Source organism: Anopheles moucheti, chromosome 2 (genome assembly GCF_943734755.1).
Source record: "Anopheles moucheti chromosome 2, idAnoMoucSN_F20_07, whole genome shotgun sequence".
Classification (NCBI taxonomy): Eukaryota; Metazoa; Arthropoda; class Insecta; order Diptera; family Culicidae; genus Anopheles; species Anopheles moucheti.
In genome coordinates this window covers 38,232,485-38,256,367 of record NC_069140.1, presented here as the reverse complement: position 1 = coordinate 38,256,367, position 23,883 = coordinate 38,232,485, and the positions used below count along the sequence as shown (strand labels likewise).

Sequence of the window (23,883 nt, the reverse complement as noted above, 5' to 3'; positions counted from 1 at the left end):
TGGCTGCGTACTTTTTTTTTCGGTTTGACAGCTCCCCCATTTGACAGCTACCACACCGATGTCAAACATTCACGCAGCGTTCGTTTTGGCTTGTGCAAAAGTTGTGCGTATTGACAAAACAAACACTTTTCCGCTTTATTTTGTGTGTAATACAATTCCAAATGGGTCGCGAAACAGAATCTGATGGATCGGGTAAGCAATAGTGTTAGCAACAGCAGTAATTTTATCTAGGTTCTACGATTTATTACCGATTCTTTTTTGCCTGTGACTAGGTTCAGAATCGGGCTCTAGCCGAAGTAACAGCAGGAGTCGAAGCCGAAGTGGTACCCCGCAAGTAGCACCAACACCCGGGTTTTCTTTGGAACATCATGATTCTCGGTATGTTACACATTCTATCATCTTTCCCGACAGACAGCATTTAAGTAATAATTACACCCCGGTTGCAGATCCAACTCGCACAATCAACGGTCTCGGTCCGGCACACCGGTGCAGAACAGAAGTAGATCTAATTCAGCCGGTTCACAACGTTCGCGATCGGGTTCAGGGGCAAGGTCACGTTCTGGTAGCAGATCCCCCACTCCAGGCAGTGCACAGAAACGCAGCCGTTCCGGATCACCGGCCGGTTCCCAAAGGTCTGGTTCTCAAAGACATTCACGTTCCCGTTCACGATCCCGCTCGCAGGGATCCGGAAGCGGAAGGTCCCGTAGCGGCACACCACAAAATCGTTCTGGTAGTGGAACACCCATGAATAGATCTCGCAGTGGTTCGGCAGCATCTAGATCACCTGGTTCAGAACACAAGTCTCGTTCCCGTTCCCAGTCTGTTCGTTCCGGCTCGGCACGTAGTCGCTCCGGCTCTGTACAATCTCCCGTGAATGAAAAACGAAAGCGTGCTGTACTGAGCGATTCCGACTCGGACGATGGTGCCAAAAAGGAGGCGCAGAAGAAAAACAAGCTTATCGACACGGACTCAGAGGAAGAAGCCGGTGCAGCGAAGGGTAAGGATGTCACGGCCGATGCACTGTTCGGCGATGCCGATGACATAAGCTCGGATGAAGCAGCTGGTGATGAGTCTGGCCGGGAGCGTGATGAATTGGACGATCTGGAAGATGAACAGCGCAAACAGGATCAGGCTAGGGAACGATCACGCGAAAGATCCAGAAGCCGAAGCCGTAGTCGTAGTCGAAGCCGTGATAGCGATCGTCGATCGTCGGATGAAGAAGGTAACCGTGATCGGCTAGCACGCTGGGAGGAACCCAAAGAGCCTGAGCCGGAACCGGAACCAATTCCGGAGACGCGAATTGATGTGGAGATTCCCCGAATTGTGACAGATCTCGGACGGGACATACATTTTGTGAAGCTTCCCAATTTCTTGTCGGTGGAGACGCGCCCGTTCGATGTGGATACGTACGAGGATGAAATAGACGAAGAGGAAACGCTCGACGAGGAAGGTCGGCAGCGTTTGAAGCTGAAGGTGGAAAACACAATCCGCTGGAGAAACAACATCGACCGGCAGGGTAACGCACAGCGCGAAACAAATGCTCGATTCGTCAAGTGGTCCGACGGTAGCATGAGTTTGCACCTGGGGTCGGAAATTTTCGACGTGTACAAGCAGCCCCTCCAGGGTGACCACAATCATCTGTTCATTCGGCAGGGTACGGGTTTGCAGGGTCAGTCCGTGTTCCGCACAAAGCTTACCTTCCGGCCACACTCAACCGAATCGTTCACCCATCAGAAGATGCTCATCTCGTTGGCCGATCGTTCGCAAAAAACATCCGGCATTAAGATCCTTACGCAGGTCGGGTTCGATCCAGATGCGGATCGGAAGCAGAACCTGAAGAAGGAGGAAGAGAAGCTGCGCATGGCTATGCGTGCAAAGCAGACGTCCTCGAAGCCGAAGCGAGGTCGGGACTCGGGCGCCAATGCTGGCAATGCGTACCACCATGATGAGGGATCGGACGACGAGGGCGGCATTTCGATCGCGGCCATTAAAAACAAATTCAAGGGAGACAAAGGAAAGGGAGCAGGCGCGAAAGGAAATGCAGCCATTTATTCATCGGACGAAGAGGGATCGGATGTGGAGACGGGGCGACGTAAGAAAAACATCGATAAAAAGAGAGCGCTTAAATCGTTGGCCGATTCCGATGACAGTGAGGCCGGGTCAGGATCGGAGGGTTCGCGCGGAACGCGGTCACGATCCAATTCTGCATCCGGTTCTGGGTCGGGTGGTGAAGGATCTGGCAGTGAGAAGAGTGGCAAAGGGGGTAATAATTCTGAAGGAGATAGTGACGAGTAGTGGCCACGGCGGATGAAGATGACGCTGAGAACTACATGCTGTTTAGTTTCACGCATCGAAGAAATGCAACTATTATGAATGGAATAAAACAGACGAAGATTAAACAAAATGCACATTTTGTACTGTACGATACATTCCGAAGGAACTGCCCAGCAGTAGTAAGTGTACAGCAGACAACGGGCATTCGACACGCGCCGTTGTCATTAGTTTCCGGATACTGTACTAACGATGCTTTATCGCCATAGTAATCTGTTGATGCACGATAAACAATCTTCACGCGCGCGGATGCCACGGGCAGCCGACCAACGCCATAGAACTACAGTTGTTATTTGTCCTCACATGGAGAAGGAAGATACTGTGTGATACCATTCTCCTCGGAAACATGTGCTGGTGACTTTAGTTTGTTAAATTTGAATGCAGTTGTAGAATGTAAAGTGTTGTGTACAGTTGATCGATCGATCGTATAGTTTAGAAGATTGTTAAAACCGAGAAGAAATGTTGTTCTCATCGATTCCTTCACTGCCAGCGCTGTTCGAGAATGCGGCCTTGGACCGGGTGCTGTTTCGCAGGACAAGAATGTGAGTATAATTTCCTTACACAAAACTATCTTTTAGCGTAGGAGTAACGCACACTACGCCAGGGGCTACCATTTGCTGCTGCCAATGGTGAAGTAATTTAAGGGACATAAACTTTCGTAACCATGTACACTAACTAACCTACCTCGATGTCAATGTCGAACCGGAATTGGGACAGGTTAATGGACTACCGGAAGTGGGTCAAGTATATCAACAGACAACCATCACGGCGATGAGCATTTCGATATGATGGAAGGCTTTTGAACTTACTTGATGATGATGATTGATTAGCTATTCGTTAATGGTTCGATTCAGTTCAGTTCGAAGGATCCAAACGTGCGTACGCATTACGAAGTGAATTTATGTTTGAATTTATAGACATGTTGAATCTGTGACTTTCCAATTTCTTACGGCACTCATTTTTGTAAATAAGAACTAATATTGAGTTCGATGTGATTAATACTGCTCGCAAATTGTATTTCAAATGCCACTCCCTATGATAAATATTTGTGTTGTAGCTTGCAATTTAATAGCATAACAATAAGTAATGAATTAATGTGACAAATCAATCCATTTTGACTCAAGATTTCAGCTTAAGAAACTTGATTGAAACTTGATGAAGAAATTCAATTGAAATTTGAAATGGAAAATTGCAATGGAGCACTGAAAAATCGCCTCTATTCTGAAATGCTTGGTCAAATCTACCTGAAATTCAATTGTTGCATCATTGCATTATTTTATCTTTTATTTAGCTAATGTGTAAGAAAATAAATTTTAAAAAGTTTAACCGCAAAAACCCTACACTTGAAAGCCTTTTGACGATGTGCTCTCCCGTGGTCTGATGGTCCGTTGATGTCCGTTTTTGTGTGTAAAAGTGGCATGCAAAAACTGCACTCCTACTGTGCATCAAACACACAGCACCAACCGATGAAATTTACTGACCGTCAGCGTCAGTCGGCTGCCGGTGCTGGAAATCTGCGCATGTCCTTGCATCGGGCAAGTGTCAATGTGCTCGCTGTGCAGGAAGTCTGGCGTAGTGAAATCTTCTGCTCGTTCTGCAAACCATCGCAATTGTACCACACACCATCGGAACATTTATGTATCTTCCGGTTCTGCACTCTTCTTCTAACGCGTCATAAGTTCTTGATGGGATCTTAAACTCTTTGGTGACGCTGGCGTTTGATACACGGCGGCTAATCGTTTGTGTGTCTGTCGTGTGGCCGGAGACTTATCGAACTGCAGCATCCGGTATTAGGAATTGTGCGAAATGGGCGGTCAATTTATCTCGCTCGTGTTCCTGTTGCTTTTGTTGATAAATTGAGCCAAATTCTATTAGAACTGACCACAGCTAGGTTTAGTGGGTGTTATCATTGTCAAGGTTTCCGTGCTGACTAGTGCCGTGTGATCTTGGCGGTCTAGCGCCTTAATTGAGTGTAATGTGGCGTGAAGCTGGATGCTGATGTCATTCAACTACGCAGAAAGTTATGGCAAATCTCAACTTTCGCGCTGCCATGCTTGGTGTGCAGTGTTGGATGTGATACTGTAATAATGAAAAGTGCACCTTACGCGATATAAAGACTGATACCGTTGCCCAATGTGTGTGTCTTAAGCTCGCAAGAGCAGGAATCGTTAGTTCCCTTTTGGTTTCGGTTTCGGTAGGCAATATTTTGCCACAAAATCGATTTTTGTAACCAGCTCCGGGAGACACCATCCTGCGGATGTATACTATATTTCCACCCTAAGCAGAGCAACCGTGCCAAACACCATTATACTCAGTGCTATCCCTTTTGGAGTTTGTTCTGACACGTGAAAGTGGCCTGTGGTTTTGTGTGTGTGTTTTTTTGTGTGTAAAAGGATGAGACGGGACGAAACGTACCGGCGCATCACGCGCGAAAAGGTGGTGGTGCGAGGAAACACCACCATCCGGACACTGGATTCAACAGTTTCCTTTCTGCCAATCGTAGAATCGTGAGTATTGAGCGCAGGAGCGGCGAAAAGAAAGCAATGCACTGGGGATTCTAAGGGAAGGGAATTATTTATTTAAAGAATAGAATACTGTGTAGGGTCCGATCCATGTTCTAGTATTAAATCTCAATCCAAACAACCCACCTGACACGCAGGACTGACTTTTCAGTAAATTAAAGATAGTCAACCGACAGTTAAGTTTCTAGTCAAGCTAAAGGTCTAAAGGTTTGAAGATTATAAAGTTCATATTTATTCGCTGCAGCTTCTTTCATGTACAAAGTAGAGCAAACAACACCATCTTCGAAGTCCAAAGCATGAAGGAATTGTTCACGCCAGTCCAACCGTTGGGGTTGGGGTGAAAGTAGGGACAAGAAGTTGAATTTCGTAGGCCCACTTTCACATGATTTCATTATTTATTTAACTTCCTTACTCCCTGCCTAAGAAGCAATGTTGATATTGTATTAATGTAATAGAATACTTTCAGGCAGCTTTGAATGTTTTATGGAGGTATGAAAATATGGATTATCTTTTACTGTTTGTTTTCAAAAAAGGTTTATGTCTATTATCGATATAAAAGGTTCAAGGAGAGATTTAATTATCCTTTTTTGGGCTTTAATGTCCTGATTAGTCCAAAGTTACTTCTTTCTCCAAAGGATTATAATTTTGTTAAATATTTTTATTATAAGACACCCCTAACTTACTCACATTAGTTTTCTAGTCTGTTATCAATTGATTTCTAAAATTTAATAATAAAATCATCTTATTTAATTGCTATCGTCTTCAAATGCTTTAGCAAGGATACTGTGAAGCTCGCTGAAGAAGTGATTCTTTATGTCTACCTGACGAAAGATATTCTTTAGAAGAATATGTTTGATTTGTTCAATCACTACGATGACCCGCTTTGGCAAACAAAACATTGCGTTATGATTTTTGCGGGAACCCGAGCATACACTGCCACCTCGATTGAACTAATTCCCAGCGTTAATCGTTAACCGTATTAACTCATCTTTAACCATAAATCCTGCGTCACGAGCGAAACATCACGCTCGCTCCACATTCGCTACCAAACTTGCTCCAATTCCACATTCAGACGACCGGTAGCGAGCGGGTCTGCTAAAAGTAGCCCTCTGGGGTCTGCTCAAAAGGCCAATCGATAGTGTACTCCTTTGCTGGTCAGCAAGCTACAAGACGGCGTACACCATTACCCACCGAACGCACAACGTCCCGCAACACCATTCGGCCTAGCGTACCCAGCAATATCCAGCAGTAGCGCAAAGCAATTGTCCTCGAGAGAAGTTTTCGGGTTTTCCACCCGCCGCAAAAAAAAACCCCATCAGGAGGTCTAAGAATGTTTTAACGGCACGCACAACCGAGGTACCGAGGTTTCACATTCGCGCTCGGCGTGTGTCGATGTGGTGTCCGATTGGCCAGTAAATAGAGTGGTGCAAAGGGTGACTATCACGTCTCTACACGCGCGCGGTAGCATGGCAGGGTGGACGTGGCAGTAAGACGCACAGCGAAAGGTGTACATACCCAATGGAATTCATTAGGCCGTTGGGTGTTTGCCGGTCGGTAAAAGGTGGCCCCGGTGGCCCTTCGCCAGGAGGCAAACTGGTCGTTTCTTCTCCGTTAAAAAGCCTTGCAGGACTCTAGCTACTTCTCGTACAGAAAACTTGAACAAGCTTCTAAGGGGAAGTAAGGGAGATCCGTTTTTTTGTAATCTTCAAGAACACGCGACACGACCGCCGCCAATGGTCAGCGGAGAGAAGAAAAAAAAATAGGAAAAACCCCCAAACAGGCAAAACTGAGAATCTAAACACCCTAGAAAAAGACCCTTTTCAATACTCAGGGGTCCTGCGGTTTTTTTTTGTCCTTTGCCACGACCCCACAATGGTTCAACCCCCGCGCATCGAGCGCCTAGCGCTGCTCCATCAGACGAAGTAAATAATACCGTCCAGCTGCTTATTCATGCCCGTTTGCGTGTCACCCGAGCTCGCTTCGTCCTGAATTCATGGGGGAGTCGACGGAAACCTCCTCCCCCTTCTCCAGCATTGATCAAGGGGTGGTGGTCAGTCGGTTGCGGTCAAGCTGGGTCCACTGGTGCCGAACACCGTACCAAAAGCTTCAGTTCGCGTTAGGACGTGGTCGGGTTCGGTCGCAATGTTTCCGGCTCCGGACGAGTGCTCGGCAGGGCAGTGAGTCGCACTGTGCTGCGTTCAGTGGCCTCTGGTTTGGATTGATTTTAGTGAACAAACCCGAATTAATTGCCAGTGCATGTGAATCACTAATTTTGTGACGAGTTCCAGCAAAAAAAAAAAAGGTTCCACCCCCTTTGGGTCGTTTTGTTGGACATTCCAACAGTTGCGTAAACGTTCGGAACGCTCCCCGGGGTCGGCAAAAGAGCGACCGCAGGAGTACCGGAGCAGTAGCGCGCGGATGCTGGTACAGTACGGTGCGACCGGATCACGGAACGGTGGCAACGGTGGTGCGATGAACGAGTACCACCACGGTTACCATCCGTCGCACGGTTACGCACCGCAACCGTACGAACCGCCGACCCACGTCACCGGCACCGGTAATAATCTGCTCGAGGCGGCACTCGGGCGCCCGGGCCCGGCCGGAACAGGTAGCACAAATCACCACAACCCTTCTAATGCTAGCACGTACAAAATGTCTCGTAACGTTTCCAACTCGCACCCGGCCCTGGAACGGTCCGACGTACACGTGGAATACGAAGTTGCCGTCCCGATACACAGCATCGAGTCGATCCGCCACACGCCGTACCATTCGCTATGGAATCTGCACGAGTGGTAAGTGAATGCTCAGTGGTCAGTGGATGTGTCGGGCCCCGGAATAATGTAGGGAACATGGTGGCATTGTGCTCTCCGCAAACGATTTACAGTGCTTCTCGCATCATTTTCGACTTTCACCTTCAGAAATGGAGCTGTGGTTTTTTCTTTAATAGTTTCCATACGATCAAATCGATAAAAATGTAATTGGCCGCTGGCAGCAACGTTTTACAGCTCGGGCGCTTCGTTAACCATTTGCCCTAATGTCCCCGGTGCCTGTGTGTGGGAATTTGTATATAAACCGTCAACACTTTCTGCCATTTTCCGCTACACCATCGCCATCCCACCGGGTTTGTGTGGGGTCTCTGTGCTGTTGGTCAAACATGAAGCGAACGAGAGCGACCGAGCGAGAAGGACAAAGGACTAACGATCTCTTTCATTCGCACCACCAGAATGCCCCCTTTGGATCTGTCTGTAGTGGTGGCCAGGTCCTGGCGAGAAAGGACCTCTCGAACCGATTGAAAGCCGAATGTAGTGTGCGTGCCGTACCGTGCACCAATGGAGAAGTAAATAACCTCCGGCCACTTCGAAACGGAAGCGGAGTCACTGTCCGCTTGGCCGCTTGGTGTGGGTAGTGTTGGCTAGGGTTTGATGAACCCACCACACTAACACTGACCGCAGGAAAATCCCATTCTTATGGAGCTTTTGAAGCGTTTTCCGTAGGTCTTTGGGCAAAGTTTAATCGCGATGGAAGGACCTCCAACGTTGCTTATGCGTCAACGGACGGAAAGGTGATTTTGGGGTCTCAAAGTGGAAATTAGTTTTCACCGTAGTAAAAATAGATTTTTCTGTGTGTTTGTGTGTGTGTGTGTGTAATACACATAACTATTTTATTCACCTAAATTACATTAAAATGGTGATGATGGTAAAGAGGAACTTTAAACATTGGAGTCTCACAGAAATGTATTCATGCACTACTGTACATGTCATGTTGCCAAGCAATCACTCTTCCGAACAACGGTTGTAGATTATTCTAAAATTGTTGGCCCAATTCCTGTACACCACATGCGCTACACGTTGCATCGATGCACCGGCTGCGACTGTACAATTAATTTCCCATTGAAATTTACAACTCACCCAACCCTGGGTACGTAATTCTTTTCCGTTTTCGCCTTTCCGAAAGTAGTCAGTTACTGTGTACGGTTCGGTGCAGTGAATTTGCTCCCCTGCCTTTTCCATCTTCCAACCCCAAAATGGGAAACAGAACCCACCAAACGAGACGACCAAGAATGCCGTGTACCAGCGATGCCGCGTAGTGAAGAAATTTGTCTTCCGACCGGTGGTTCGGTGATTTCCTGCCAGGAAGTCATTGTCCCAGTTGGACCGCGTGGTTCTTTCGGGTCTTCATGTGTGTGTGAGTGTGTTTTTTTGCTGCCATCCACTAAACAGACCCCTTACATAAACCGATTGCAACGCAACGCTCACTAACACTCAGTGTACTCACAGGACCCGCCAGCAGACGACGCTCCTTGGTTCAGGTGGTGGTCCGCCACGTGGCAGACCCTGTTGGTGCGGGTAAATAATTGATCAACGCAAGGAAAACATCGGCCGGACTGAGGGGAGTGAAAAATTAAACTTCCCACACGGCAAACACGTAAAGCCGTACACCTTGTCCGGCCATGGTGGAAAATGGGAAACGATGGGTAAGGTTCGATGAACTCAGCTCAGTTTTGCTTTGGAAAATCCAGCAAAAGACAGAGACAGACGGATGTTCTGGTTGATCTACCCGGGTCGCAGCAGAGAGTGCAACACAGAAAAACCTGCACCAGAACCGGCTTCGGAACGTTACTGCAATGATAGGATGGCACTCGCTTCATGCAAGGGCTGAGAAGTCCTACACGACACCGGACGCAAGGCTTTATCGTCCACAGGAAGATAGAAATCGGAGCCGTAATTGATAGGAATCGCTCTTTCAGCGACCGGAAATTGATATTCGTCGCTGTGTGTATGACTTCTGTCTGTTCAATGAACTGTGATCATCATCATCTCGTATGCGTTCTGCCAACTGGCAAATGAATCAATCAGCAACAGATGCATTTTTTTGTTGTGTCCATAATTTATATACTCTTTGCTCACATGGCATGAGACAACTAGCAAAGTTGCTTGATAACTTCGTCTATCGGGAGCGAAATGTGAGCCTCAGCTATTACGCTAACGAAGGTCACAATTTACGACCATGTCTTGTGTTGTCCTGGGTGGATTTGGTCTAGGTTTTCCTTCGGTTATTATTATTTTTATTAGCAACTGGAAAGAGTATCCCCTGTCAGCGAGACACCACCTGCTTGTTAGTACGTGTGGAGTAATATAAACCTAAATCGACCGTGTGAGAATGATCGCTTTCGGAAATGGACATCTTTAAGGGGCCTTTATTGGAGTAAAATGTGTTGCTTCAAGGGTAAATGCTTCAAAGATATTTCGAAAATGTCCGGTAAATGATGTCCCTTTTGGTAGCGTATTTTTACAGCACAGTAGCAATGTTGAAACCTTTTTTCTCCTACAATTCTTTTCCAATTTTCCTTCATTCACACCCTTATCGCACACTATCGACTATAGAACATCCTTGAGACTCCAGCCTTATGAGTAGCGATCGAGATTTAGTTGTTAATGTTGCGTGTGCGTGTTGAGCGTTACTTTATCAGCCCGGTCATGCCAAAGTTTCGAGCATCCACCTACCTTGACACCGTTCCGTTTGAAGAAATGTTTTCGGCCGTTGTGGGCTTGCTTGCCCTGTTGAAAAAAAAAACAACCGACCTGTACGTTAATTATATTTCCACCTATCATCTTCGCTGTTGGCACTAGGTGTATTCTTAGCGGAGCTTACCGTACACATTAATAACTAGTTGCACGCAAACGACACCGTGACCGATGGGTTCCCTATTGCGAGTACCTTGGCAAGGCTAACCCTCCCCCACGAGGTTGACCCGTTTATGTTCTGTCATATTCGGAAGTAACCGGGGTAAAGAACCTAAACTCCGAAGGTCACAGCATCGAAGGATATCTTCCTGCCCGTGGTGCATTGGTTCATCAAGAGTCTGTGAGCCCTAAACAGTGATCAGATAGCGTAATAGTTCTTTATGAATCACGTGTTGGAAAAAATATATCACTTGACCATCGTACCGAATTTCATATAATTCATCAATGTGTAGCGTGTAACCGCAATCAATATGTGCAAAGTTTTACTGCTTTGGCCGTTGGTCAGCTAATGTGCACCTACCACAAGCGACTACAGCACATGCATTAGAAAGAAATTTTCCGCTGATCGTTATCGGACCTTTTTGGCTGGCTGGAGGACGGAAATTTGACGCGTTTCTACGACAAGGTCTTTGAACTGCGGATATCATTTGTCGGTATCGCTAGTGTCCACGGACCTTAGCAAGCGTTTGTGAGCGCTTTGTCAAACGTCTAGTACCCCCCGGGGACGGCAAGCACGTTTAACTGTTAGTAGGTCAAGCGAACGTATAGCGTTGGTTGTTCAATAACGTCTGAAGGAAGCGTGAAAGTTGATTATTTCCATACATGTTTTCCACGCCATGCATGTAGAAATTAGGTTAAGAACAACGGTTACGAGTTGTTGTGACACGGTTCTAAGTGGAATTTATTCTGCCACTATCGCTTTAAACGGTAAGTATGCGGATGTGGCGTTATGTTTAAGGAAATGCAGATCATTATCCTTGCAATGGTGACCTTGTGATATTTTTCTGTGACATTGTGGTTAAAATGAAAATTTAAATCAAATATTGCAATGCTGAAGGCCTGTCCGCCGGTTTTTCACTTGATGTACAGAAAGAACGTGACAGAGCTGGAAAACGAAGAAAGAAGAAACAATTTATGTCCAGACTTAGTTACATAAATGATCGCCAAAAGCAATGTTTTTTGTGCAGATCGCATAACAAGAAACAACATATCAGATATTACTCACGTACTTATCTGGTGATACTCAGACTGCTGCACCAACAATTTCACTTCTTCGCGTTGTTCAAGGTTTCTTATATCGACAAGTTGGTGTAAATTAGTCCTGATTATGACAAGTTACTGTATGCTATCGACCTGGTGATATTTGTACTGATCTCCAATCTCGTTGGTTGTGAAAGACTTTGTCTAATGTTAAAATCAGGATCTATCCTCTTGGAAGTCCTTGGCGGATTGTTAGGGCCCTTACTTCATCCCCCCGTTTCAGGCCCCCTCTAGTATATGGAGAGGCTCGCTTGTTGGACCCTTTCCTGGGTCCAATTCGTACACTTTTTACTACAAAACAGTTTTTTCGGAGCCCTCTATACGACAAGGCTCTGAGCGGCCGCCTGCTCCCACCGTTAGATCCGCCACTAGTTGTAATGAGTGGCGATCAAATTATGTGGCATTGCCTACAAATTAGAAGGTACCCCATAATAATTGTTGCATGGGAATGATCTGTTATAACCTTGGACTACAAAGTAAATTATGGCTCCATAACAAATGTAACTCGTGATCGAGGTGATCATGTTGTTCACATCCTGTTCGTCATATTCTTAAAATGTTCAGCATCTTGTTGATTTTATTAAAGCAATAGCAAATAGACAGGCTGGAGTCGATGCAGTTTAAACATATACGTAGATATTTATATCGTCTTTCATAAAATCTCTTGTGATTTTTGAGTCTTGATACGTTTTATTTACACAGGATCATCTCCTTTAGTGGAGAATGTAGTGTTTTTTTTATGTAAAAGTTGATATTTGATTAAATGAACGACTCGTCGGTTAAAGACGATGGTTAAATTTCCAGGTCACTAAATAGTTGGATTTAAATCCTCTCCAGTGATCTTTACACTGTCTAAGATCTAATGTCGTATAATGAAGTGTAATTTTGCACAGCCCTGATTTTCATTCTTTGCTTTCGTTTTCTTTGAGGGAAACTACCTTACGATAACTAGAAGATTTATAAAACAATAATTAGTGAAGATAGTAGTAATAACTATGCAATCTTACTATGGCAAGTGTTGCCTGCTACTAATCTTACTAGGACATATGCTCGTAAAATTCGCAAACACCTCGCATATTCAAACTAAACTTCTTTTCGACATTGATTAGCATATAATTTAGCTAGTGCCTCATAGTATTCCTTGCCGAATCGGCGTTCTACTTAACTTGGCGCACTATCTTACACCGCGCCCACGCTGTAATTTGACCTCCTTCTGGACCGAAGTGTGATATCTGCTCTCTAACTTACTGACCCACATTTTATTCAACTTAATCGGTCCCCTACTACCCACAGATGAAACACGAGCAGGTTCACGCTTCAGTCCGATTAGATGCTCTACATTTGGTGCGGCCGTTAAGTAGCTCATTCACCCATTCTGACTGACACCTTTTTTCCTCGTTTGTGTGTTTTCTTGTTTTTTTTTTCTTTCCATGTCTGGAAAATCCGCGGCCCACAGTTCCGCACCATCGACGTCCGGCTTCCAACATATGGCCCGCATGATGGACACATTGATCCTGGATAATTTGGCACCGTTTGCCTTTACGAAAATCACGACCACACATCGCCCGACACGGATCAGTGGGGGCGGTGGTGGCGGCAGCGGCAGTGGTGGCAGTGGCTCAGGCAGCAATGGTGTCCCCGGCGGCGGAGGTGGTGGAGGCGGTCTCATTGACGCACGGTCCGGACCGCTGGGGGGCATGGGACAGGACGGTATGCTACGCAACGGACCAGGCGGCCACGGGGGCGGCAGTGGCGGCAGTATGGGCGTGAAGAAGGCAACCAGCACGAGCAACGTGAGCAATCTGATCGGTGCCGGGACGGTCAGCACGTCCACGATTCGGGTGAACCTGCAGAAGAACAAAATACCGACACAAGGTCAGTGCGGTCCGCTACCTGGTGGTGGGTATGAGCTTCCTTTAACACCAATTAGTGGTGGTCGAAGTGGGGCACCGCATCGGTAAAGTAGGTCCCTGCGTCGCGACCCAACATCTCGCAGGTGTTGGGAGATTTCGGACGTGCGCGAGTGACCCTTTGCAAGCGTGTGGTCGGGGTGGATTGAGGATTTAATGAGCGCTGACACACTTGTGAGTTAGCAATGGTTCCCTCGTGCTACATTCTGCCGCACGCCAACACGGGCGGGACCAGCTCAAATCGTTAACCTCAATTCCTGCCTCAATTCTAGATAATTTGAGCGTAAGATTCGGTGTGTAACACTTTTGGGCGATTTTTGCAATGTGTTCTTTTTTCTTTACTTTCTTGGCACCCTTACACTCTGCTATGCATCCGAAGAGGTGCATCCGAATCCACGCCATGCCAATCTGGCCTCGAACGCGTCGTCACCTCCGACAGCGACAGATTCCCGCTGGATCTCGTCGCTTCGCCGGCGCGATCCGGAACTCCAACCGACACTGCCCTCGATCAATCACTCCAATCACCACAGTACCTCATCGCTGACGCAGCAACACAGCATCGGTTACACCAGCTCCTCCAACACGCCCAACACGGACCGGCGCAGCAGTCGCACCAGCGGCCAGAAGTCATCCCTGCGCAAAAGCCGCTCGGTCGAACGTATCCGGGCCCGGAAGTTGGCCACCTCCAAGATCAAGGAGCGCCCGAAGAAATCGTCCTCCGAGGAAGGTGGCGGTTCGGACGATCAGGAAGTGACGTCGGTGGAGGAGAACTCGCCCCAGCAGCAACACTCGCCGGTTAAGCGCATCGACAAGACGAAGCTGTTCAACCCGATCGGCTATGAACCGCACCTGATCGATACGCTCGAGAAGGACATGCTGCAGAAGAACCCGAACGTACAGTGGAACGATGTGGCCGGGCTGAACGAAGCAAAAGCGATCCTGCAGGAAGCGGTCGTGCTGCCGGTCATTCTGCCGGACTTTTTCCGTGGCATACGCCGACCGTGGAAGGGTGTGCTGATGGTTGGACCACCCGGCACGGGAAAGACTATGCTCGCGAAAGCGGTCGCAACCGAGTGCGGGACGACGTTCTTCAACGTGTCGTCCAGCACGCTAACGTCCAAGTACCGGGGCGAAAGTGAGAAGCTCGTCCGGTTGCTGTTCGAGATGGCGCGCTTCTACGCACCCAGCACGATCTTTATCGACGAGATCGACTCGCTGTGTGCTTGCCGGGGCAGTGACTCTGAGCATGAGGCTAGCAGGCGCTTTAAGGCGGAACTGTTGATACAGATGGATGGATTAAATGCGGCCAAGTAAGTGGAATTGCGAGAGGGAGCAAATTTGGAGAAGTAACCGTTTTCATTTTCGCATACTTTTGCAGTGATGATAAGGTTATCATGGTGCTGGCCGCAACGAACCATCCCTGGGACATCGATGAAGCCTTCCGGCGCCGGTTCGAGAAGCGCGTCTACATTGGTCTTCCGAACGATAACACACGCAAGGCACTGTTGGAACTCTGCCTGAAGGGAGTGAACATATCGCCGGATCTGAACACGGACACGATCACGGAACAGCTAAGCGGCTACACCGGTTCCGATATCGCTAATGTGTGCCGGTATGTATGAATGTCCAACAGGAATGCCGCTCGATCGTAAGCATTGCGTCTCACTGTCCTTCCTTTTGTTTCGTATTTTAATTCAGCGATGCCGCAATGATGGCCATGAGACGGCACATCAACGGCTTGAGTCCGTCAGAGATCAAGATGATACGACGGGAGGAGGTCGATCTACCGGTAACGGCACAGGACTTCCAGGACGCGATGGTAAAAACACGCAAATCCGTCTCGGCAAACGATGTTGCCCGGTACGAAACCTGGATGGATGAGTACGGATCGTGCTAGTGTTGCGTGCAGTAAACCAGACCCTTCGACACCGGCATCCGCTCAAACCTCAAACCGACTCAAAGACTCCTCGTATCGTAGCTGTAGCTAAGCAATTCACGACATCAGAAACACCGCGTTGTACAAGATGTGAGCAGTTGTGGTAGAGGAAACGCGAGTTTCATTTGATTCATCATCGTTGTCTTCTGTTTGGGCACACCAAACAGAAAGCGATACCGTATCAGCAGGACCAGAAAGAAACGGTGATCAGTCATCTCAGTTAAATAGTTATCGAATGCTTACGAGATCACACCATACCTAATTTATGTTGCTTTAAATTAAAATGTTTTTAAAAAGGTTAATGTGTTTGTAAAGCAGTTATGTTTCCTTTCATATGTCTAGTCCCAATAAATCGCTCATGTTAATCACTAAATTGTTGTGTTCGGTATAACATAAGCTTTGGCGGTAGCTGTGTATAATCGAAGACGTCCATAAATTGTCGTTTTAAGTAAACCAGTTTATTCAATATACTCTTAAGCACAGTTCAATTTCTCTACAAACTTCATAAGAACAGTTGTCGATAACGTTTTACACGGGTTTCTTCTACTAAAAATATGTCATCCTTAACAGTCCTTTCGTGTTTTCTGTGTTTTTGTTTTATCGTTTTGTTACCGTTTCGTTTCCTTCCATTTTAATATCATTCACCACCGTGTATGTCTCGTGTAGAAGAAAAAAAAACAAGCTAAACCATTCAAAAGTAATATAATAAATTGCAAAAACAAAGTCAATCTCTCGCTTGTGTGTTCACCTTCATTCTTACAGCAGTTTACAATCTCGATGTGAATATTTTAAAGAAATGTTAAAAAACAAATGTAAACGTTCATCCAAATCTCACTTCCAGCATCGTTCAAGTTATCAGGATACGAGGGGCAGTCAGTAAAACCTAATGCAAACGATGGTTTTCTTTTGAACACATTAGAATCGATCTCCAGTTCCATTTCCGTTTTCGCTCCGTTCATATGATCGTCCTATCGCGTGTTTTTTGTGACCATCCAGCAATTGTATCGTTCCTTCACTTTGGTAAACACTGCAGTCGTTATTGATTAGTGTGTTTCACAATTTTGCGCCGTACTGTTGTTACATTGTTTAGACTGTTTAGAAAACTACATATCATTTATAAAATGGGTTTGTCTGTATGGGGAACACTAGAGCACATTCAGAAGATTTATCTACAACAGCGTTTCTAGGTGGACAGTTCGGTTAGATCTTTCGCAAAGTACAGCTACTGATTGGAAGCAAAATTTGCAAACTATTTCCTGTAAATTCCCTACTTAAACAACTAGGAAACAAATAATTCAAACAATATTACCAGTGCTAGTATCCGCCATTGCTGTCAGGATTTTCTAATCGATCGTGTCAATCTTTTTTTTGTGTGCATTTGTTAGAGCTATCACGCCATGCCATGCATACGATGATCGATTTTGCTAACAGAAAGTAAAGTAAGTAAGGAGAAACAAACAAAACAAAACATCTACCATTTACATCGAACAGCGAACAGCGTGCTACAGAATTCACACGCACTAAGTATATTGTCTTTGTCGAACGGGGTGGTTTCTTTGCTTCGTTCCTATTTTATGGAGCATACATGCATCCTTCCCTCTAGTAGATTAGCGTTAAATTGAGCATAGAGCGCGTATGGTGTTTGGCGATCGCGGTTCAGATCGTGGTGGTTCTGACTGGTGGTGCGTGGTGAAGGTGTGCGAGTGTGGTTAGGGAGTGCCGTAGAGCTTCTTCGATTGTGTCGCACACCGGATGACGGATTTGGTAAGATATGGGGACAGTGTGTTCTTCCTTTATTGCCCCTTCTTGAGTGTGCCACGTGCTCTCCAGGCTTTGATCAGGTTCCAGGCGAAAAACAGCGAGAAAAAGTGCACCTGGAACGCCAGTAGCACGAAACCGTACCACAGCAAACCGTACGGATAGCCCTACGGAAAATGGACAGTTCCAATCGAAAAAGAAAACAAATTGTCAACGGTGATATGGGTGAGTGATTGGTGTGCGAATAATAATGGGAATGTGAATGTGACCAATGTTAGGCGTTGATAGTTATGTGCATGATGGGTTTTAAATAATATAAATAGAATTAAAAAGCAATACAGAACACAACAAAGATGAAACAGTCTCACACATAAGATGCAGTTTGGAAACGAAATACAAACAGAAACGAAATACGAAAGAAGAGAGAAGGGAAAGGATATTAAGTTGTCATTTGTTCGAAAGGTGAAAGTATGCTGTTGTCAATCGGGGTACTAACAATTACCTGCCAGACGAAAATTTCGGTATCATCTAGATCGGTACCTTCCTCCAGACTGAGATACTCGAGCACATCGTTCAGATAGTAGAAGATACAGTAAAGGAGTGGCACGAACGCGATCGTGCTTATACCAACCATGTACTTTTTCATATCGTTCACACGGTTACCACGTGCGGCGGCCAAACCAATGAAGGACAGAAAGACGGACAGGCACCAGAAGTATTCCCACCACAGTGGGGCCGGTATCTGCAGCTCTTCGATTTCCAGTATGAAAATATCGAGCCGGTCCAGGATGTCGGCGGACAGTTTGATCAGCATCACGAAGAACAGTAGATAGTGGAAGAAAATGCAGTATTTTAATCGTGATTTGTTGAGGGCGCTAAAAATTGTACAATAAACATATTAGTATGGTTCATTCATTTCTTCATAACGTGACATCAACTTAAAATTGGCCTTAAATAGCTTTACACATACAAAAAGTACATCCAACACCATGCTCATACTTTACAGCACATAAAAGTGACCTTAAAATTATACAAAAATATTTGAACCGCGCTCGAAACGGTCGAGGCCGGTTCACCCCAAAAAACTCACCCCTTTTTCAAGCGCGCCAACTGACGTTTGCCGCATCAAAACAAACGTCTTCCCTCCCTGTCACACACGTACACGTTGCACGAAGGGAAAAACCAATCCAAGTTGGCCAAACGAAAAAGCGTGTGTGTGTTCTGCTGGTTTTGGTGGAAAAGCACCCTTCCCATTTCGATTAAGGACGAATTATTCGTTTCATGGTTGATTATTTCACTATCAGAACCGGTTTATAAAGGATGCAGATACACGCATCGGAATTGACACACATGCACGCAAAATTGAACTCGCCACCCAACCGTCGTCGAAGCTTGCCGCGCTTCTCACCCACCCAAAAACCCGTGGCGTTCCTGATTGTACGGCTATTTTTAACAATGAAGCAAAATTCTATCACAGTACCGAAAAGGGGGAAAAAATATTCGAATACTTTCCGCAGTGCTAGGCGGAAAAGTATGAACACCCGTAATGATCGCACAGCACATAACGAGTTCCCAGAATGGGACGGTTTAGGCATTTTCCCTTAGCAGATTGATGTTGTTTTGAAGCACTGTAATCCCATAGCGGAAACATAATTATTAGCACCTGATTTGGTAGTGTGCGGCCACGCGCTGTCTGTGCTCGAAGTCGGTTCCATCTGTCCCCAAAACCATCGGTCCACCTCGGGAAGCCATCGTATGTTAGGAAGGTGTCGGTGTTTTGCTTTTTCGATCGTTGATATTTTTCGCACAGGTCTGGGCCCGGTGCACCGGATTAGTCGTGTGTTTTCGGTTAGCTGGTTCGGGGCACCGTATCTTCCGGACGGTACGGAGACACTGGCACTCGACGTCCCTGATCCCTGATCACCTCTGCAAACCACCGACAGTCGGTTCCAAAGGTTCCTGCAAATGGTACGTACTGTAGCGCGATTGGAAAAGCGAGGAAAAATAAAACGGGAGAACGAACCGTACTTTCACTTCTTTTTGGATACCGAATTAAAAAAGAGTGGAAAATATCTTGAAAATGACAACAGCTCAATCTGGTGGAAACACCTAGGGGTGACTGTTGGTCAAGATCAAAGACAGTTTAGATAAAAAGAAAATGAACATTCAAACAATAAATGCAGCAAGATCTCTCTTTACCTTTAGCCAACAACCTATAAATTAGTTAATTTGTTATTCACAAAATACAAAACGAAACAATATAACAAGTTGTTCAATTCAATCGTTCAAAAATAAATATTGTTAAAAAATCATACTGTTATCCCACTGTGGAGTGCTGTACAACAAATCAGTTTACGCTATGAGGTTGAGTGTTTCGTTCTCTTTGCAATTACCCATTTGGCTGCGTACGTGCAAGATGAAATGCTCTTTTTTCAAAACAACAGTTGGAAATAAACCTGCAATTTTTGTTTGAATTGAGTGTAAGCATTCGGTAAAAAGAATTTTATAGCATGTATTTTACGAACAGTTGTGTACTGTACCATTCTCCATCAGCTAACAGGTGGGCTGAAAATTGTTTGGCCTATGACAGTAAAACACTTTGTTTTGGCCAATTTTTTTTTTGTATTCAACATACGTCCCTTCGAGGGTGATTCCCCAATTATAGCGGTCTTTCAATTTTTCGATACCATTTTTATAGTAATATTTGCACCTTGCCTCCAAAAAGGCCTTTGTTTCGGCAATCACCTCTTCATCCGACGATAATTTCTTCTTAGCGAGCATCCTTTTGCGATCTGAGGAATGGAAATAGTCATTGGGAACCATATCTGGGGAATACGATGGATGGAGAAGCATTTCGTGGTCTAATTCATGAATTTTTGCCATTGTTTTCATTGATTTGTGGTACGGTGCGTTTTCTTGATGACACAACACTTTTTTTTTCTTCAAATGTGGCCGTTTTTTTGGCGATTTTGTCCTTCAAACGCTCAAATAACTTGATATAGTAGTCGCTGTTAATGGTCTTTCCTTTCTTAAGATAGTCGATGAAGATTATTCCTTGAGAATCCTGAAAAATTGACGTCAAAGCCTTGCCAGTTGATTGTTGCGTTTTAACCCGCTTTGGAGCAGGTTCATCGCGTCCAGTCCACTCGGATGACTGTCTATTGGACTTTGGAGTGAAGTGGAGAAGCCAAGACTCATCCATGGTAACATACTGATGCAAAAACTCGAATTTATTTCGCTCAAACAGCTCCAAACACTGCACCGAATCATTAACTCGTTGTTGTTTTTGGTCAAATGTGAACTTGCACAGAGCTTACTCATATCCAAATACTCATGAACGATATGTCCAACACGTTCCTTAGACATCTTTAGGGTGTCAGCTATCTCGATCAACTTCATATTACGGTTGCTTTTAATAATTTTGTGATTTTTTTTATGTTTTCGTCAGTAACCGCCTCTTTTGGGCGTCCACTGTGTTCACCATTTTCAGTGCTCATTTTACCACTTTTAAATTTAGCATACCGATATTTGATGGTTGATTTTGGTAGAGCAGTGTCCAAAGACTATTTATTAAACCAATTTTTGCTTCGACTGTATTTTTTCTCTTCAAAAAGCAATATTTTATCATCCGGCGAAATTCTTTCTTTTCCATGATTACTCAAAGCACAAAAGCTGCGTCATACAAAATGCTCTAGCTCATTGGGTTATGGCCCGAGTGCTGTAAAATTTTAACAGAATTCGTTTGAAGGTTGGTACAAACTAAAAAAAAAATATGCATTTAAATTTACTAGCACGATAAATGTGTTAGGCCAAACAATTATCAGCCCACCTGTTATGTGAGAATTTTTTATTATTATAATGCTCGGAAAACTTCCACCTTCATAGGGAAACATTTTTCATCCGGCACTTTCTGGCCCACCTGTATGGAAACATCACCTTGTGGACAGGCGCTGAGAGCTACGAGGAGATTCATTTCCGCCAGAAACTCTATGTAATCACCCTTCCGTGCTGGACTTGGTTTACAGAAGTATTGTTGCGTGTCCTGTGAACCGCAAGAGTATAAGAATTAACCTCATGAATGCAAAACAACCAGGCAAGCTACAAACTTACTCTCGTAAATCCGGTGCACATGAATATGTTCCACGTATCGTGCACATCCTGCTCCGATAAGCCATGCTCCTTCACCGCTTCTGTCAGGTAGCTGTGGCAGCTGCCGTACCGATCCTCTCCGGTGATGAGCTTGTAAATGTAGTCGTCGCATCTCGTCCCGGCTACATCGTGCAGCGAACCACCGTCCCGATCGATGCCATACTCTTCGAGCGAATCCTTAACAAACGTGGCCATTGGACGCAGGTACGGAAAGCAACTCCACAGCCGATCGTACGTTTTCAGATGAGTCGAATGAATCTGTCTCGTTTTGCCCGAATAGAACCGTTCCTTCCGTGGGTTTTCCAGGTTCCACAGATTAAGATCACCCACCTGCGATCCTTCTGGTAGTGAGACGCGACATAAGTCACCGGCATGCATCGTCCACGTGCGGGCCGATTTTTTCGGTACAATCAGCTCCAGTACTAGTGTACCGTCTAGTGCCCGTAGTCGTCGGTCGTCGTAGTCATCTTTCGATACAATAGCGGCGGTTGGTTTGTCGTAGCAAATCGTTGGTGGATGGTATTGAAAGATGCGTTTCATTTTCGACACACTGCGTGGCGTTCGTACACCGCCGATTGTTGTAATCAAACTGAACAGCTGAACCAAGCTGAATTCTAAGAAATAATCAACAGCAACAACATAACAAAAGTGATTGCAGTAGAATACACTGATAACCCCGAGACAGCATTACAAAAAAATTAGTCCTTATCGATCGTTCTTGTGTGTTCAGACGAGTTTGACACCTCAGAAACGCTGGGTTACTAAAGCCGGAACAACAACAAAAAAGTGCGATTATGATGGCACAGTCAATTGCAGGCAGCGGCGGATCAAACGGTAGGCGGAGTAGGCGGTTGCCTAGGGCCTCGCCGTGTTGGGAGCCCCAAAAAATTTGTGCCGATTGCGCGATTTTTGAAAATTTAACAGCAGAGTTAATTTATAGCAAAAATCATAATTTGAAAGGTAAAAAATTGATAAAAGATATCTTCCTTGTTTATACAAAACATTTGTTTCTATGTGATAAATTAAATGCAGAGAAGAATATCGACTTTGTGACTTTAAAGTATAAACGAAATTGCACCAGGATTTCCGAATGTATAGTACCAGGAGAGCATCCACGGAAGAGGTAGCACATTGTACAGCAATTATGCTCGAAAACCGCCCAAAAGGTATGCAATGTTTAAACACTAACTTTCCCGTTGACCGAGAAAAATTTCTTCGAAAACTACCAGTTTCCGAAAGTATAGTACCAGGAAAGCAACCACGGAAAAGGTAGCTTCTGGTACTGCGCCGTAAGGTATGCAAAGTTTAAAAACTAACTTTGCAACCAACTTGCAATGCAAGTTTAGTGCATGCAAGAAACTTGCATGTACCAGCCGAGCCAGATGGCGCGCAAGATGCTCTTCTGTGGATGCTCTCCTGGTACTAAACATTCGAAAACCGGTAGGTTTTGAAGCAGTTTTTCGATGGTTTTCGAGCAAAATTGCGGTACTAGGTGCTACCTCTTCCGTGGTATGCTCTCTTGGTACTAGGTGCTACCTCTTCCGTGGTGTGCTCTCCTGGTACTAAACATTCGAAAGCTAGTAGTATTGAAGCAGTTTTTCGGTGGTTTTCGAGCAAAATTGCGGTACTAGGTGCTACCTCTTCCGTGGTATGCTCTCCTGGTACTAAACATTCGAAAACTGGTAGTTTTTGAAGCAGTTTTTCGGTGGTTTTCGAGCAAAATTGCGGTACTAGGTGCTACCTCTTCCGTGGTATGCTCTCCTGGTACTAAACATTCGAAAACTGGTAGTTTTTGAAGTAGTTTTTCGGTGGTTTTCGAGCAAAATTGCGGTACTAGGTGCTACCTCTTAGGTGGTATGCTCTCCTGGTACTAAACATTCGAAAACTGGTAGTTTTTGAAGCAGTTTTTCGGTGGTTTTCGAGCAAAATTGCGGTACTAGGTGCTTCTTCTTCCGTGGTATGCTCTCCTGGTACTATACATTCAAAAACTGGTAGTTTTTGAAGCAGTTTTTCGGTGGTTTTCGAGCAAAATTGCGGTACTAGGTGCTACCTCTTCCGTGCAGTGGTGGGTCAATCCCCTGGGAGGCCCAGGGCGGAAATATAGTTTGGGCCTCTAATTTTAAAATCGACGCAGGATGTAAGGGGGACATTGAGGGGACTTGAAATGAGACAAGGCGAATAGCGCAGTAAGAAGGGGCCTACTCCGCCAACCGTTTGATCCGCCGCTGGGCCGCCCCTAATCATCTTCTTCAAATGGTCCGCCAGGGTCATCACCATCTTCGAATACAATATCGGAACAGGGTATATCGCCACCAACTCCAGTTACCACTGTATCTGAACTCTTCAAAATGGAGCTACAATCATACGTGCGCCAGTTTAGAGAAGCTGCACGTGGTGGAATTTACAACTACAGCATCCAAGGAACACTTTGCCATCGAATTGGTTCGCTCGCTATGCTTCCGGGATATTTGCCATGCAACACTCAGTTGCAG

The 23,883-nt window shown here is 45.5% G+C and overlaps 4 protein-coding genes across 6 annotated transcripts; 2 read left to right on the top strand and 2 right to left on the bottom strand.

The window, feature by feature from the left end:
* The first annotated feature begins 89 nt into the window (after positions 1-89).
* LOC128301954 (another transcription unit protein) lies at positions 90-2,554 on the top strand. The gene is made up of 3 exons (XM_053038643.1): positions 90-192; positions 273-378; positions 447-2,554. The coding sequence occupies exons 1-3, from the start codon at positions 162-164 to the stop codon at positions 2,293-2,295; spliced, it is 1,986 nt and encodes a 661-aa protein (XP_052894603.1). The 5' UTR covers positions 90-161; the 3' UTR covers positions 2,296-2,554.
* Positions 2,555-7,271: 4,717 nt separating this feature from the next.
* On the top strand, positions 7,272-15,927 carry LOC128309950 (katanin p60 ATPase-containing subunit A1). The gene is made up of 5 exons (XM_053046463.1): positions 7,272-7,645; positions 13,095-13,537; positions 13,928-14,858; positions 14,927-15,160; positions 15,247-15,927. Exons 1-5 carry the CDS (start codon positions 7,272-7,274, stop codon positions 15,443-15,445), a joined length of 2,181 nt encoding a protein of 726 aa, XP_052902423.1. The 3' UTR covers positions 15,446-15,927.
* A 269-nt stretch (positions 15,928-16,196) lies between these two features.
* Positions 16,197-19,338, bottom strand: LOC128309951 (protein jagunal). 3 transcript variants are annotated; one of them, XM_053046465.1, is made up of 4 exons: positions 19,271-19,338; positions 18,906-19,201; positions 17,739-18,117; positions 16,197-17,409 (listed from the first exon to the last, which is right to left on the bottom strand). In XM_053046465.1, exons 2-4 carry the CDS (start codon positions 18,992-18,994, stop codon positions 17,278-17,280), a joined length of 600 nt encoding a protein of 199 aa, XP_052902425.1. In that variant the 5' UTR covers positions 18,995-19,201; positions 19,271-19,338; the 3' UTR covers positions 16,197-17,277. The 3 variants fall into 3 exon arrangements, with proteins under 3 accessions (XP_052902425.1, XP_052902427.1, XP_052902426.1); XM_053046467.1 differs by having other exon boundaries at positions 17,745-18,117; XM_053046466.1 differs by having other exon boundaries at positions 19,266-19,293.
* A 1,757-nt stretch (positions 19,339-21,095) lies between these two features.
* Positions 21,096-21,931, bottom strand: LOC128309500 (uncharacterized). Its single transcript, XM_053045912.1, has 2 exons — positions 21,353-21,931; positions 21,096-21,284 (listed from the first exon to the last, which is right to left on the bottom strand). The coding sequence occupies exons 1-2, from the start codon at positions 21,929-21,931 to the stop codon at positions 21,096-21,098; spliced, it is 768 nt and encodes a 255-aa protein (XP_052901872.1).
* Positions 21,932-23,883: the final 1,952 nt, after the last annotated feature.